The sequence below is a fragment of the Dipteris shenzhenensis genome, chromosome 29 (assembly GCF_047967505.1).
Source record: "Dipteris shenzhenensis isolate YYH24624 ecotype China chromosome 29, Dip_SZ_1.0, whole genome shotgun sequence".
Lineage (NCBI taxonomy): Eukaryota > Viridiplantae > Streptophyta > Polypodiopsida > Gleicheniales > Dipteridaceae > Dipteris > Dipteris shenzhenensis.
The window spans coordinates 27282955-27298671 of record NC_141624.1 but is presented as its reverse complement, the minus strand read 5'-3'; the positions used below and the strand labels follow the sequence as shown (position 1 = coordinate 27298671).

The window sequence follows — 15717 nt, the reverse complement described above, 5'->3', positions numbered from 1 at the left end:
TTCCTTGCTCTCCACCATTTCAGCCAAGATAGACATATCGGTGAGTTTCGGTTTCTTATTCAGCTCCGGCCCCTCAGCTCTAGTTTTGTTTGAGCTTTTGAGTTTTTGAGTTCTATAGCTTAGATTAGAACATCAAATAGCAAGGGGCGCGCCCTTTCCTTCAACCCTCTGAGGCTTGTATGAGTTCCCATTCTATTTGGTGCACTTTGTCCCATAGGCCCACGAGGCCTCCTACGGACATTAATATATCTTTCTTTCTCTCTTTCTTTCCTATGGACGACTCCTTATAGGCCCCCGTCGGGCACCCACCTCTCCTCCCACATAGGGAGGCGGGGTCTATGAGACCCAAACATCTGAGACCCTATCCTGTACCATCTGAAACTGTAATGGTACCTTATGGTCAAAACCAGGGAACTTCTCGGAATCCTATACAGGTCACGACATAGTCTTTTACGCAGAGACACATCAGAGTCCAGAGCGCCCACTACCAGTAGAGTCAACGGGTATGCATGGGAGTCTGCCTATAGAGATGAGAGGAGGGATACAAGAGGGTTACGTGGGTCATGAGGAGTCCATGTCCTTTACAGATCCACACTTTTGGGAGCCATCTCAGTGGAGCAAAGAGATCCACACTCTCGGTTTCTTTGGATCCGGATCTGACACGTGGATAGTCGGGATCTATTTATTGTAGTTTGCTCCTTCCCCCTTGAGACCTCCGCTTTGCCAAAGATATTCGAGCGGAAGATGAGACTCACCATTCGCTGCTCTTTATCAGTCCATTGTTGACTTCTCTAGCTGCGGGGAAGTCCTTCCAGTTGGGGACTTCAACACGAGGACAGGCGCTCGTCAGGCACCACTCCTCGAATTCCACCCTATTGCCAGACATTGACCTTAAGGAGGCAGGTATGCTACGAGTTTCAGCTGACAGCTCACATCTTCTCATTATCTATAATGGTCTTGATAGATGGCCCGCTTCAAATGGCTTCACTTGCTTTCCACAGGGGGGTGGCTTCAATGTTGTGGACTACATCATGGGATCCCTTGCCTTCACATCTCGCATCACTGACTTTACCTTAGCACCTCTCCCTCCATGAGCTAATCATACATATCTTTTCTTTAGCATTTCTACCCCCCCATCGCACAGCACTTTCTACCCCGTTGAGTTCTTACTCCACCTACCATGATATACGCTTTGATCACGATCACTCATCTACTTACTCTGGCCATCTGTACATACTTCTCGCATACATTGACTTTATACCCCTATAAGAGGATCGTGCTGCCCTAGTCACTCGCTCACTACACGAGGCTGCTCTTCACGCCTTCCCTCACACCACCCGCCCACCACCACATGGGACCGATAGCTGGTACAATGATGAGTGTAAGACTTTACGCCATCAGCTCAGATTCGAAACAAAAAACAACCTTCCGAGCATACCAGCGATGCTACATGAGTACCATCGCCTGGTACGCAGGTAGAAACTTGACTTCGTGCATCGGAACGAGAAAGAGCTACTGAACATTCTGTTCAGTAACAACTCTAAGGACTTCTGGCAAAGATTTCTAGAGGGACGGTCCCTGCCACCACTCACTGACACCACTCAGGTATGGTCTGATTATGCACGCACACTCTATGATATCCCAAATCAGCCAGCCCCTAACCTATCACATATGCCACGCTCCACTTTCTGCACCCTCTTCACTGGGGGGGGGTGTAAAGGATGCCATAATGAAACTTCATAATGCCCGAGCAAAGGATCATGAGGGACTATGCATTGAGTTCATTGCATATGGGATTAACCTCCTAGCCCCGATCTTAGCCAAGCTGTTTCATGAAGCTGTTTACTTGGGGTTTCCACGCACCTGGACCATCAACACTATCTCGAACATCCACAAGGCACGGGATCCCATGAACCCAGAGAACTACAGGACCATTATGATTGGACATGTCATGTCCAAGATTTATGCATCAGTACTTGATTTTCAGGTCAGCAGATTTACGAAGTGTCGAGGACTCAGAGCAACGGGACAGGCTCGTTTCAGATGGGATCATGGGACCATGGACCATATTCTCGCGCTCAGATGTATCATCGAGGAGGCGAGGGCACGGAAGCAGAGGGTTTACTGTTGCTTTGTGGATTTCTGCCAGGCATTTGACACCGTTCCGAGAGCCCGCCTCATACGTCGCCTACAGGATCTGGGTTATGACCAGGAGATCATTTGGGCTGTCATGGCACTTTATGAGCAAGTTTCAAGCAGAGTCCGGACAGGATCTGGATGGACAGATGATATCATGAGCACTATCGGGGTCAAACAAGGGTGCCCATTATCACCTACCTTGTTTGGCCTTCACATCGACGAGCTCGAGACAATGATGCAGGCACAGGGTGGGGTAGGTTGCTCTCTCGCAGGCACACTGATCCAGATATTGCTTTACGCAGACGACGTGGCTCTCTTGTCTTCCTCAGCAGAGGGGCTCCAGAGACACCTTGATGCACTACAGTCCTTTTGTGAGTCTCGTGATTTGAAGATCAACTTGGGTAAAACCAAGGTTATGATCGTCAATACATCTCAAGTCGTCATGCACGATGAGCATTTTGCATTTGATGGGTCCCCTATTGAGGTAGTTTCATCATACACTTATCTTGGGGTCATCTTTTCCAAACCCATCTTCACTATGAGACCCGCAATGCATGCACGCCTAAGCAAAGGATATGCTTCATTGGCTAGACTAGAGAGGTAGTACTTCCGCTCTCACTTTCAGGATCCACGGACCAAAGGGTTGCTTTTTGACTCATTGGTCCACCCAGCAGGGATGTATGGCAGTCCATGCTGGGGGCCAGACTTGTCAGATACAGAGTGGGCCCAGATGGAGCGGCCACAAGTTCTCATGTTATCACAAATGATCCGTGGTAAGCCATCCGTCCCTCACCAGATCATTCAGGCGAAGTTTGGGTCACCCCCATTACAGCTAGATGCTACATTTCAGATCATTACATATCTGTACCGAGTCAGGGAAGGAATTATCGGCCTAAGCTTGTGCTACTAGAATGTCACCAAGTTGTAAATACTCCATGTCAAGGTTCTGGTTGACCATTTATTTGATCATAATTAAAGAGTCCTTTGTTTATTTAATTATGGTCAAGGGGTTTTCTAATTGGTCAAAGTATTGACTTCGGTCAAAGATGCTTAACTTTAGTTACGTAAGCCTAACATTGGTTAGGGAGACTTGGCCTAGGCCAAGAGGGTTAACTGCGGTTAACCAAAGAACCACAGAGCTGACTACGATCAGAGAGTGCTGACTTCAGACAACGAGGCTCGTCTTTTTCAAGAGGGTTGACTTCAATCAACCAAGTCATCCCAATTCCGGTTGGAGAGATTTGATTATAATTAAAGTAGCCTTGACTTCGGTCAAAGCCCTTTAATTACAAACAAAGAGGGTTGACCTCAGTCAACTAGAGAATTAATTGTTTATGTGCACATGTATGCTTGGTAGGGACACCCACAGAGACTAGGATTAGTCTAGAGTTTATTTATGCATGCAAAGCGCTAACAATTAGTGGGTGCCATGGCTAGGTGCATTTAATTAATTGTTGCACATTCATCAATATGGGATTAACATCCTTTATAGTACCAGACTCCGGCATCTGAAAATGCAGGCAAAACAAGGCGAAAATGGTTCAAAACCTCTTCATTTGGGTAGAGGTGCTATTCAGTCCACTCAAACCATACTGAACAAGTATAGAAAGTTTAAATAAATGATGGTTGACGGCAAATCCCTTGAATTAAAAGGTGTAAATATTTTACCATGAAAGAAACCAACATCAGAAGAATACAAAAATCTAACATTTCACCTGATAAAACGGCTGGTTTGTCCCATGAGAAAGGCTTTTTACTGAGGCAGCCAAAACCCAATTCTCTGATTCGCAACATCGTGGATCCATCCCACATATGACTCCCCTATAGCCTGAAAGACAATTTTCAGTTGATGTAAGATGATATCCCAAAGCATTTCATGCCACGACATGTATCTTACAGGTATTTAGTCACATAGGCATGGGATGGGAACCTGAACTGGACACCTAAACTTGTAAGGAAGGGGATCAGGGGATGGGTGGGCCACATGGAAAATCCAAACCATCACACAGTGCTTACACGAAGCAACACGTGGATGGATGGTGAGCAATAACCCCTTTTTATATTGGGATGTGAAATTATGCTATTTACAAAGAAAGTCATGGCCCACCCTTCTCCTCCTCCCAAATCAGTTCTCTCAATCAAGGTCAGCAGTTTTACAAAACAGATTGAAACCATCAGAATAAACATGTTGTGTTAACACAAAGGAGAAGCATAAGCTGCAGATGAAGTATGATCAGGTCCAATTCCATCCCTTTTACAGACCTGCAGGTAAGCCCCTAGGCCAGAGAGCAGATTGACAAGACAGGTCAAGAAGGATAAGATACAGTTGCAGCATGATGCTTCCAGTACCATCATTATTAAAATGACCATGAGATGTTAACCCATGGTCCTGAAAGGCCGCCCAGGTGTCGAGCATGATATCTAAAATTACTTAGTTTTCAAGGGTAATTAGTTTTCAAGGGTAAAACAGCAGTAACTTCCATCCCAAAATGGTTATACACGAGGACATCCTTCCTACTATTATGTCAAACCAAGGGGCAGCTTGTAGTTTTCCTGAATCCTGTAGCTGCAAGCAGCAAAGACGATAGTGCAACCAATCCACTGACTCTTAAGAGAATAAATAAAATAGGATCAGCAGCCACAAGCATCGGAGGAGAACAGGATGGCTCTCCCCTAGCCCCAGGCCTCCCGTCCTTACACCTCCATGTTGGAAAAGTTACCTCCCCATCTGTAAGCCCCCAAATGAGGAGAGCATGGGTGAGGTGGACTTAGGGTTGATGTGGCTGCCACATGGGAAGCACAGGAGCCTAGGGCAGGTGTCAAAAGGCAAAAGCAGGTGCAGGATAACCCGGGATTGGTGGCGTGAATGTATGGACAGATGGGCATGTTTGGGGCAGGCTAGGGTTCTGCACAGGCCCTAGAAAAGGCTTGGATCAGGTTGGCCAGGAGGGGACAGATGCAGGACAGTAAAGGGGCTGCAATGGGCAGGCCCCTGGTCCTTATATAGGGCCCAAACAGTTTAATTGGCTGACCAACCAGGTCGGCTAGCCAACAGAACCAGTCAGGTCCCCACAGACCCAAGGAAAGGGCTGGTGGGTTGGTTTACTGGGTCGGCCCATAAGGGCTGACGAGTCCGTTGATCAAGGCCTCTCAGCCCCTATAAAAAGGAGCCCTTCAAGGGCTCATTATGCATCCACTGCCGCAGCACTTGAAGAGCAGTTTGGAGCACTGAGCGGCAGATATCTGGGCCATCAATTACCTATTTTTATGTATTACAGGAGGAGGTCTATGATGACCACTGCACTGTTAAACAGAAGGAGATCTATGACAGCCAATGCGCTGGTTCTTGGACTTATATATTTGTGTACCAAGGAAAATGTTTCCTTGTGTAACTCAGGAAAATGCAATTGATAATATGGCCCTTGAGGGGTCCGGCAAGGGCCATTTCTACATGCCATATAAGTCCAATGGCATCCTGGATGTTGTATAATTCATGTCAATATGGCCATTGCCCCAGAGGGTTCAGTAAGAACTGAGTGCTGAAGACATAGCTCAGGAAGTGGGCTTCACCCTTGCTTGTCTTTCAGGGAAACAAGGTGCAGATTTCAAGGCACAGTGACAAAGCAAACTACAGGAGCACAAGGCTTAGAGATCTAGAAGTGCCACGGAGATAAGATGACATTTTGGTTAGGAGAGAGGACCACGCTTTGGTGAGACTCTGGATTTACTTTGTATTGTGTCCATTGGAGGGAAATATATCTTTTGTTGGTTCTATATCTCTCTTGGAGCATTGTCTGTTTACTAGCTTGCAAATTTAGGTTGAGCACACAAAGTAAAGAAGTTTTGGATTCCACCCCTAACACCACTACGTGAGTTCTTGGGCTATACTATCTATCTTCCGCTGTGTGTGCCCTCTCCTGTGGTTATTTCTAGCATGGTATCAGAGCCTAGAAAGAGGCTCGCAAGTGGTGGAGCTTGAAGGCAAGGACCTTGCTGAAGGACGAAGGTGGTTCAAGGCTCTAGGGAATCAACTTCTACGAATGGAGAATTGTGCCCTTGCAAAGAGGAGGGCAACTCAGGTTCACTCAAGTGTGTACAGAGTGTATTTGATTGCTACAGAAGGGTTTCTCTCATGTGATTTCCAGTAGCTATATCGGCAAAAAAAGGTTATGGTGGTGGAAGTTTCGAGGTAGGTGGTTCAAAGAATTCCAATGGAAACTGTGGGACCGGTGGAGGTGTTGCCGGCACCTACAGTCACTATTAATACAACAACCAACGCACTTCGATAATTCTAAATTTTGGAGAGCCCGGGAAGCTAGACGGGATGCACTATCCTATCTAGAAGGTAAAGATCCAGAGTCATCTTGTGGCACGAAAGCTGTGGAAGATCACGACAGAAGTGGATCCCTCCCATGCCCGCAGACGTCAAGAATGTGTCGGGTAATGTTATCCTTGCTGTAGATCCAAATAAAATGGAAGCATGGGAGGACAAACATGCCCTAGCCCTTGCATAAATGATAGGGACAATGGCAGATGCAGTGATTCCTCACATCAAAATGGCAGACATGTCAGTGAGGTGTGGGACACTGTAAAGGACTTATACAAGACGGGCACAACACGTCTCGAATCTTAGCTCTAAATAATCAATTGCTCAATATGAGCATGGATGAAGGAGATAATTTCCATGACCATCTCAATAGGGTGAAGGTGGTGAGAGATCAGCCGACCTCAGTTGGTTAGAGGGTGGACTCAAGCCAGTTGGCCTTGCTGGTACTTGGGATGCTACCACGGAGTTTCAGGGGCTTCCTTACGACTGTGACAGCAAGAGAGAGGACAGACCTCTAGCTTTTGAGGAGATGGGCACCTTATTGCTACAGGACGAGGCTCGGGAGAAGTTCCATACAAAGATGATGACAAGGCGTTGCTGGCAAAAGGAAAAAGTCGGTAAGGGGGAGGGCAAGCCTAGTAGTGGCAAGCCCAAGAAGAACGACTAGGACACTTCAGGAAACAAGAAAAAGAGAAAGCATAAGAAGTGCTTCTATTGTGATACGCCAAGCCATTTTGCAAAGGATTGCAGAAAGAAGTAAGCAGATCAAAAGAACAAGAAGGGATCCAGCTCAGATTCAAGGGAGTCAGACACAGCCAATGTGGTAGTCAATGAACCATTATTCTTGGTGACATCTCCGTGTGTTGTTCAGGTAAGATATGTTGGGCTCTTCCAGGTGTGCTTGGCTGATAGTATTGACATAAGGCAGGAATCCATGAAATGGCCTAGGTTTTTGGCGTCAAATGGATGCCGTGGTTCCGAAGGGGGCATTATAGGACTACACAGGGCAGTTGATGTGTCTCCATGAGGTGCATGGTTTGCTTTTAGAGCAAGCACATAGGCAGAACGACGTTTTGGTATGTAACTTTCTAATTGATTTAAGCCTTTATAGCATGCTGTGGGAAGAACCTACTCTTCATGTGTCTCAAAAAATAGGTGTATGCCTTCCTATAAGGCAGAAGGGGAAGTATGGGTGCTGCTTCAAATCTCAGATGCTCGAAGGTGATCATGGAGAAGACGTACTGAACCCTACAGTATGGGCTACCACACTTTGCTACATATGAGGAGATGAAGGTATCTTTCTTGGGAAAATTTTGTAAGGACAAACACTGGAGGCAATGCATAAAAGGCTTCGCAACATGAAGTAGAAAGATTTGTTAGTGGAGGATTATGCACAGAAATTTAGAAATTTATATCAAAGGCTGGTAGCAGCGCAAAGGCCTTCTGAAGGAGACTATTTCTACAAAGGGATCAACAGGGAGTTGTAGACCACAGTAGCAGGCCGTGATCAACTTGCTAGAGCAAATAATTTCAATAATCTGGTGGAAGCCTCTCAAAGGGCAAAAAGAAAATCTGGAGCATCAAAGAACAAAGAAAACAAGGTAAAGAAGAAAAAGCACAATGACTCTGATTCTGAATTAGAAGAAGAGGAAGACTTTGACTCAGATAGTGAGGAGAGTGATAGTTCAAAAGATGATAGTTCCGATGAAGATTCAAATGAAGAAGCAGAAGGAAAGAAACAGGCCCTGGAAAAGGCTTAGATCAGGTCGGCCAAGAGGGGACAGATAAGGGGCTGCAATGGGCAGGCCCTTGGTCCCTATATAGGACCCAAATAGTCTGGTTGGCTGACCAACCAGGTTGGCCAACCAAAAGACCCAATCGGGTCCCCACAGACCCAAGGAAAGGGCTGGTGGGTCGGTTTACTGGGTCATCCCTAATGGACCAACCAATCGATTGATCTAGGGGCTCTCAACCCCTATGAAAGGAGCCTTTTGGGGGTCTCATCATGCACCACTGCAGCAGCACTTAAGGAGCAGTTTGGAGGAGCAGAGCAGAAGAGCAGCAGATATCTGGGCCATCATCCTGAGGGTCCAGTAAGAACTGAGTGCAGCAGGCATAGCTCAGGAAGGAACTTCACCCTTGGCTGTCTTTCAGGGCAGCAAGGTGCAGGGATCAAGGCACAGTGACAAAGCCAACTTAAGCCCTACAAGAGCACGCAGGCTTGAATCTAGAAGTGCCACAGAGGTCGAAGGACAACATTTTGGTTAGGACAGAAGACCACGCTCTGGTGGGATTCTGGACTTATTTTGCATTGTGTCAATTGGACAGAAATATATCTTTTGTCGGTTCTATATGTTGGAGATATTTAGCCAAAGTGTGTGTTGATGTCATGTATTGGTGAGTAGTACTAGGAGATCTAGTACTAGTTCATGCGTGAGTCATGTGTGAGTGCCACGTGTCACTATGGGACTTATCCAATATGCACTTGGTGCAAGTGTGCGAGTGTGTAGCCTATATGGCTTGTACTTCATTTATCTCATTTAGTGATGATGATGAATGAATGAAAGCCTTCATGGTTTCTACATTTGTGTATCTTGTGTATCCGCAGCAAACCATCGGTACCACACCAAATCATTCTAGCAGAGTTCGGCGCCTCACCGCTACAGCTTGATGCGGCTTTCCAGGCTATCACTTATCTCCACAGAGTCACGGATTTCAGCTCCTCCGCCGACGGTCGCCTCCACCTACCTTGGCTAGCCCTATCCTCCTCTATGGCCTTATCCGTTGATGGGGACCAGCGATGCTGGTATAGTCGTCTTTCCAGTCGGTTCACCCGACTGGGCCTCGACTTAGACCGGTTGCCTCCTTTTCAGTACAGCCTCGACGCTCCACCATCTCCCCTCTCCCCCACTGACCAAGAGATCAACCGGCTCATTCGAGCGGATCTGCTCCAGCTCCACACCTGGCGGACATGGTTTCTTCACTCCGAGCTTCCTGTGAAGCTCGACTTCTACCGCCGACACTGCCTCCAGATCTCACAGGAGGGCTTCGTCACACCTCCGGGTTACACACAGCTTACATCTACCACATGCGCTCCGGATCTCCCTCGGTCAGTTTAGGGTTTCGTCACACCGATTACGGATCGAGAGCGGACGCGCAGAGGGTATCCCACGAGAGGGCCGCCTTTGCCCACTTTGCGACTTGCAGGAGATCGAGTCGGAGAAGCACTTTGCTTTCAGATGTCCTATCTATTATGCCATCCAAGGCTGGTACCACTGCCTCTTCCGTGACGGATTCGGCCCCCTCCCACACATGCTCCAGTTCCCGGATCAGCAATGCCTAGCCCGCTTTCTTACATGAGATGACTTGCCACCGAGATACCTCTCTCCGAGCACGGCGACATGCGCAGCACACACAGCGTGAGGACACCTAGCGGCCCATCACTGATTTCTTCCAGTCACAGGATACCTCTCCTCAGTCTAGCAGACGACGCGGACGTGAGCGAGAGCCAGAGCCACGACAGCTGCGCCAACGGACAGACTCACACATCCGGGTCCATGACATCTCGTCTCTGCTCTCTGCCTGCCCCACCAGGGTTACCGTTGCCCTCATCCACAGGGCCACCCGCCGCCCCCGACGACCAAGCTTGACTAGGCCGCGTGACGTCAGAGGCCAATCATCTATCGCAGGGTTTTTTCCGGCCTCCCATTTGACGGCCCCTCTATGATTGGTCTCTGACGATAACCACCTGCACATATATATTGTATCTCCCCCCTCTGCCCCATTTTTGGTGCCCCCCCCTTCTTTTTTGTATCATCTGGAGGTTGACATATATTTTTTGTATCAGGACTAGACACACCGTCCTTCATAACCTCTTTTTTGTAGAAACGGTTGGCTGGCCCGTTTTGAGACCGCCACCGTTATGCTCATTGTATCAGTTATCTTTAGTCTCATAGACCTTCACGGTTTCCCGAAGACTTTAATAAACTTTCTTTCTTTCTTCTCTCTCTCTCTCTCTCTCTCTCTCTCTCTCTCTCTCTCTCTCTCTCTCTCTCTCCTGCATGTCACACAACGGAGGGTTTCATTGATCCACCAAGATACACGTAGATTCACCTACCCCCCTCACTGAGGATCTCTCTTGGGCAGTTCCGGGTCTCTTCACACAGACTTCGTATCGAGAGCAGCAGAGCACAGCGGTTACCCAAGGAGAGGCACATATGCACACTGTGTGACATGCAGGAGGTTGAGACAGAGGAGCATTTCATCTTCATGTGTCCTGTTTACTATGAGATCCGAGGGCGTTTCTACTGCCTCTTCAAAGATAGTTATGGGATTTTGGCCCATTTCCTCTCCTACCCAGACCAGCGATGTTTGGCTGCTTTCATTCATGAGGTGCTCAAACACTGCGATAGGATACTCCGGAGACAGGAGCAAACTTCTTCCTCGACTGATACCTCTCAGAGCTCTATCACGGAGTTCTTTCAGCCAGATCACATAGACCCCCACGAGGCAAGACCTCGACATGACCATGACCCGGAGCCTATGACCCGACAGCTCAGACAAAGGGTTGACTCACAAATCATACTTGGGGACATCCCCTCCTTGTTTAGGGTCGGAGCCCGACCGACAGGGGTCACAGTGGCCCTGTATAGACGCACAGCTACAACCAGGAGACGTACCAGGACTGCACCCTTGGGGGGGCGACAGCGCTCTATTGCTGACCTCATGCATCCACTTCCACAACCTCATCCATCCTGATGTCTTGCTGATGATAATGATGATGATGATGTCGACGATGATGCTGAGATTGATATATATAGTCGAGATATGACTATGTTGTACTTTGGAATTAGTACTGCCATTTTTCTTTTTTTTTGCATTCTGCATTGGTGTGGATGCTCATTTAGTAGCTCCACTACCACAGCTCATTGTAATAGGTTTTTCACAATCTCATAGACCCATCGGTCTTCCAAAGACTTGAATAAACTTTCTTTCTTCTTTCTTTCTCTCACTCACACCATGTTTCTAACATGGTATCAGAGCAGGTTAGCCTTGCCCTAGGCGCCTTGCCACGTCATCATCTCCCTGCCCTAACCTAACCCTAATTTTCCTATGCAATCTTCTCCTCTCAGCTGCCTCAGTTCTCCCTCATTCTACCTCTTCCTTCACTTGCCTCTACCCGTTTAGGTCTTCTGCTACAGCCACCTCCTCCATAGCTTGCTGCCTCCATAACCACCTCCAATAGTGTCATTCCCGGGCTATTTCGAGTGCTCTGGGCGCCTATCATCTACTGTCCGTACCTTGGTCTACAAGCGCCTGCAGGTGTGGTTCCCTGAAGCTGTTTTGAAACTCTTCATTACCACCTAGGGTTCCTAGGCTGCTGCAACAGAGCCGACCACCTGCAAGCATTTTTTGGCAGCACTTCGAGGCCTTTGAAGGCAATTTCGATCTGCTTCTGCGCTGCTGCTGCATAGCCGCCTTCAACAGAGCTGTTTTGGAGGTTTTCAACGCCAGGAACAGCTCTCTATTGCTGCTGCTTTGTAGTCGGCCACTTGACAGCCTTCTTTGCAGCATTTCGAGTCATTTGAAGGCATTTTCGTGCAGTTTCTTGGCTTCCACATCTACAACACCCGATTTTCAGACTGGTAACCTGCTACATCATTTTGAACTGTTCTAGAGAGCCGCCTTCCACGGAAGGAGCCTGTTTTCGTACTTCAAAGTGATCTGGTGAGCCGTTTTGAGCTGCCGCAGCACTTGGAGTAGTCTTGACATCCATGAGTGCTCACCTCTTGGCTCATTTTTGCATTTGGGGCATCTACTTGCTGCTCTTTGATTTGGGTTCATTCAGTTCTGCATTTCGAGGCATATTCTTGCTGCTTTTTCATTAGGGATTGCATTTTCGAGCCTTCGAGATATTCCACCAACTGCTGGACACGTTTATTCAAGCATTTCTAAAATTGCTGATCCATTTCAGAGCCCTAGACCGGCCTCTAAATTTGCTGGCTATCCATTTCAGCTTGCTGGTTTTGCTACATCAAATTGATACTATGAAGCCTCGTCCTCGTGGTGAAGACACATCAATGCCACTCTCAGTTAGGCATGAGCAGAATGACCAAGCAATTGTTATTGTGTGAGGTTGGATAACAAACTACTTCATCAACTTGACCTTACTACTTCAGCCAAGGAGATCTTGGGACACATCTACTGGATCTGAGGAGCAAGCTTTATCAACTATATTTATGCCACATCTACTGGAGCTGAGGAGCAAGCTTTATCAACTATATTGCATGATCTATCCCTCTCTGAGGTGGTAGATGATGCTTAGCTCTATGTGTTTTTGTGTTGAGTCAATAAAGGTTCTCAGCATTGAGTTGTCCCTCTAAACTGAATGTATTTGGAATCAATAAGAGGTACTCTGCCGTGGGTTGTCCCCCAAAAATAAATGTATTGTCTTTAACTTTAGTTTGATGGTACTGACCCCCCAGTTCATAGTAAGGGGGGGTGACGAGTGATGGTTTGCCCTTATCGATCGCAAGCTGACTGAGAAGTCACTATCACACGAGAGGTGTTGGATAGTTGGACTTGTTCTTTGTAGTATTGCGGGGGATCAGTCTACTCTTTGTGTGTTGGGTCTCACACTCTTTGCTCTGAAGGGGGTTGTTGGAGATATAGCCAAAGCGTGTGTTGATGTGATGTATTGGTGTGTAGTACTAGGAGATCTAGTACTAGTTCATGTGTGAGTCATGTGTGAGTACCACATGTCACTATGGGACTTATCCCATATGCACTTAGTGCAAGTGTGTGAGTGTGTAGCCTATATAAGGCTTGTAATTCACTTGTCTCATTAAGCCTTCATGGTTTCTACATTTGTGTATCACTTCTTCACTCCCTAGCCTACCTCTCTCTCTCTCACTCACACCATGTTTCTAACACTGTATCTCTCTTGGAGCGTTGTCTATTTAATGGCTTGCACATGTATACTGTGCACACAAAGTAAAGAAGTTTTGGATTCCACCCCCTGACACCACTGTGTGAGTTCTGGGCTATTCTATTTATCTTCTGTTGTGCATACCCTATATTGTAGTTATTTCTAACACTGCATGAATTCTTCCAAAGAGTCCATAACAGGCAAATAATCATGACTTAAAGTACCCTGAAAGGCCATCAATCCTAGCCACCCTTAACCAAGCTCTTCTCGTTATCTTTATGAAAGATCCAGCTGACAGTTTCAGCCTCAAAGAGGCCAGTTCATCAATCAACATGCCAATCCACAATAGATGAATGCTCTAATGAAAGAATCCTCAAAATGACTCTAGATAAAGATTCCATAAACACCTAGCTAGTCAGCCATATATATTTATATATTTAGTGTGCCACACTCTATCAGCTGAGTGTTGACTAAATGTGGATCCCCTGCACACTCAAAAGGCTGTTCTCCTACCTCCTTGTCACCTACAAAACACTTGGCATGTATTGCTCATCTAGAGTTTGTGTGGGCCTCATCATGTGCGACCCGCAATCACACCTTCTCCTGGATAGCCTCTTGTAATGCAATGCTTGCTGTTGGATCCTTGGCATCACTGCTGCTGTGAAGGAAGCCCAAACTGAGGCACCAGTCTCCTCCATGATCCCGTCTTCCTTGCTGCTGTGAGGGCAACCAATGCTGAGGACCCTTGAGCTCTTTGTTTTTATGAGCCCTGAATGGGCTCCCTTTTATAGTCCCCAACGGAGCCCTAAAATACTCAAGTGGATCAGCCGACCCTTCAGTCTATGGGAACAAACTTGGTCTGCAGGATTTTGCTGCCCAGTCAGGCACATGGCAGCCTGCCACTAGCTCAGACCTGTCCGACTCTGTTCCATTCTGTTTCCAGGCTTTTTCCCACCCCTAGCAGTCGCATACCTGCTCCTGGTGCCCCGCACATCTGCTGGTCCTGATCTGATAGAAACTCTATTCTCTAACACACACTCAGATCACAGGTGTAGGCATCTGTTCGTTCCTCCCAGCCTACTCTCGTAGATCACATGGTTTTCAATTCATTCGTCTTTTTTTACTTCCTCATGCATATCCACGAGACCCTCATCTCCCTAGATGGTTCCCCTTGCCAAATGTCATCATTTTAGCCTTTCCACTTGGTGCACCATTTACCCCTCTCTTGGGGCACATCTAAAACCACTTGCCCCTTGGCATTATTGCACATTTAGGTGCACCTAGGCCTTAGCACTCAGAACCACCTAGTCAATGCCATTTCACACTCACCTAGGACCTTGGCAGTTACTTCTCTTGAGCGTTTCATTTACGCACATTAATTATTACAACAGGTGGTCATCTAAAAGAAAATGCCCACCGATCTTTCCGAGGTCATGCCATCTCGGCTAGAGCATAACATTCCTTCCCTCTTCAAGCATCAGCGTCCTCGATGATGAAATCTGGGAACACTCTCCGTAACTGGTATACGGATTCCCAGGTAGCTTCCGATAGAGGCTGACCATGCCATGCAACCAACACCGTGGGTATCTTCCGATTCCGTATTTGCATTGTTTCTCGGTCCAGGATTCTTGTTGGTTTGCGTCTTGCATTATCCTCTATCTCCTAAAACAAAACCACACCTTCGATTAGTGAGTCACCAATATGCAAAAATTTCTTTAAACGAGAAACATGAAACACTGGGTGCACCTTACACCCCAGTGGTAATTCTAATTTATAGGCTACCTTGCCTATTCTTTTCAGAATTAACCACGGCCCACAATATTGAGGTGATAACCTAACACACTCTCCTGAAGTCAACGACTTCGAGTGCGAAGGAACTCTGAAAAACTTTTTCTCCTTCCTTAAATACTCTTATAGACCGGTTTTCATCCGCATACACCTTGGCTCTATCCATATCCTGGCGGATATCAGCTCTCGCAAGTGCTAGCATCTCGCGCATCTGAACCACAAAGTTCGCGGCACTTGGCACTTTCTGAGGTACTCCAACTATAGTTGGATTGACTGGTCTATAACCATAGTTCAGCTCAAACGGACTGAACCCGGTAGATGAATGTTTTCTATCATTGTAGGCAAACTCCAACAATGGCAACCACTTGTCCCACGTATGTTGCCTCAATGACACATATGCCCTCGGCATATCCTCTAAAGTCTGGTTGACTCTCTCCGTCTGACCATCCGTCTCAGGATGATCCCCACTACTCATTCCCAACTCAGTCCTTAGTGTTTCAAATACCGCTGTCCAAAAATGACCGGTAAATCTGAC

At 47.1% G+C, this 15717-nt stretch overlaps 1 protein-coding gene across 4 annotated transcripts in view; it reads right to left on the bottom strand.

Annotated features, from left to right (window-relative positions):
- LOC147882653 (uvrB/uvrC motif-containing protein) overlaps positions 1-15717 on the bottom strand; it is an 85372-nt gene that overhangs the window by 47402 nt on the left and 22253 nt on the right. For all 4 annotated transcript variants that reach the window (XM_087400425.1, XM_087400424.1, XM_087400426.1 and 1 more), the window contains exon 7: positions 3855-3967. In XM_087400425.1, the coding sequence (XP_087256551.1) occupies positions 3855-3967 (113 nt within the window). The remainder of the gene's footprint in view (positions 1-3854; positions 3968-15717) is intronic.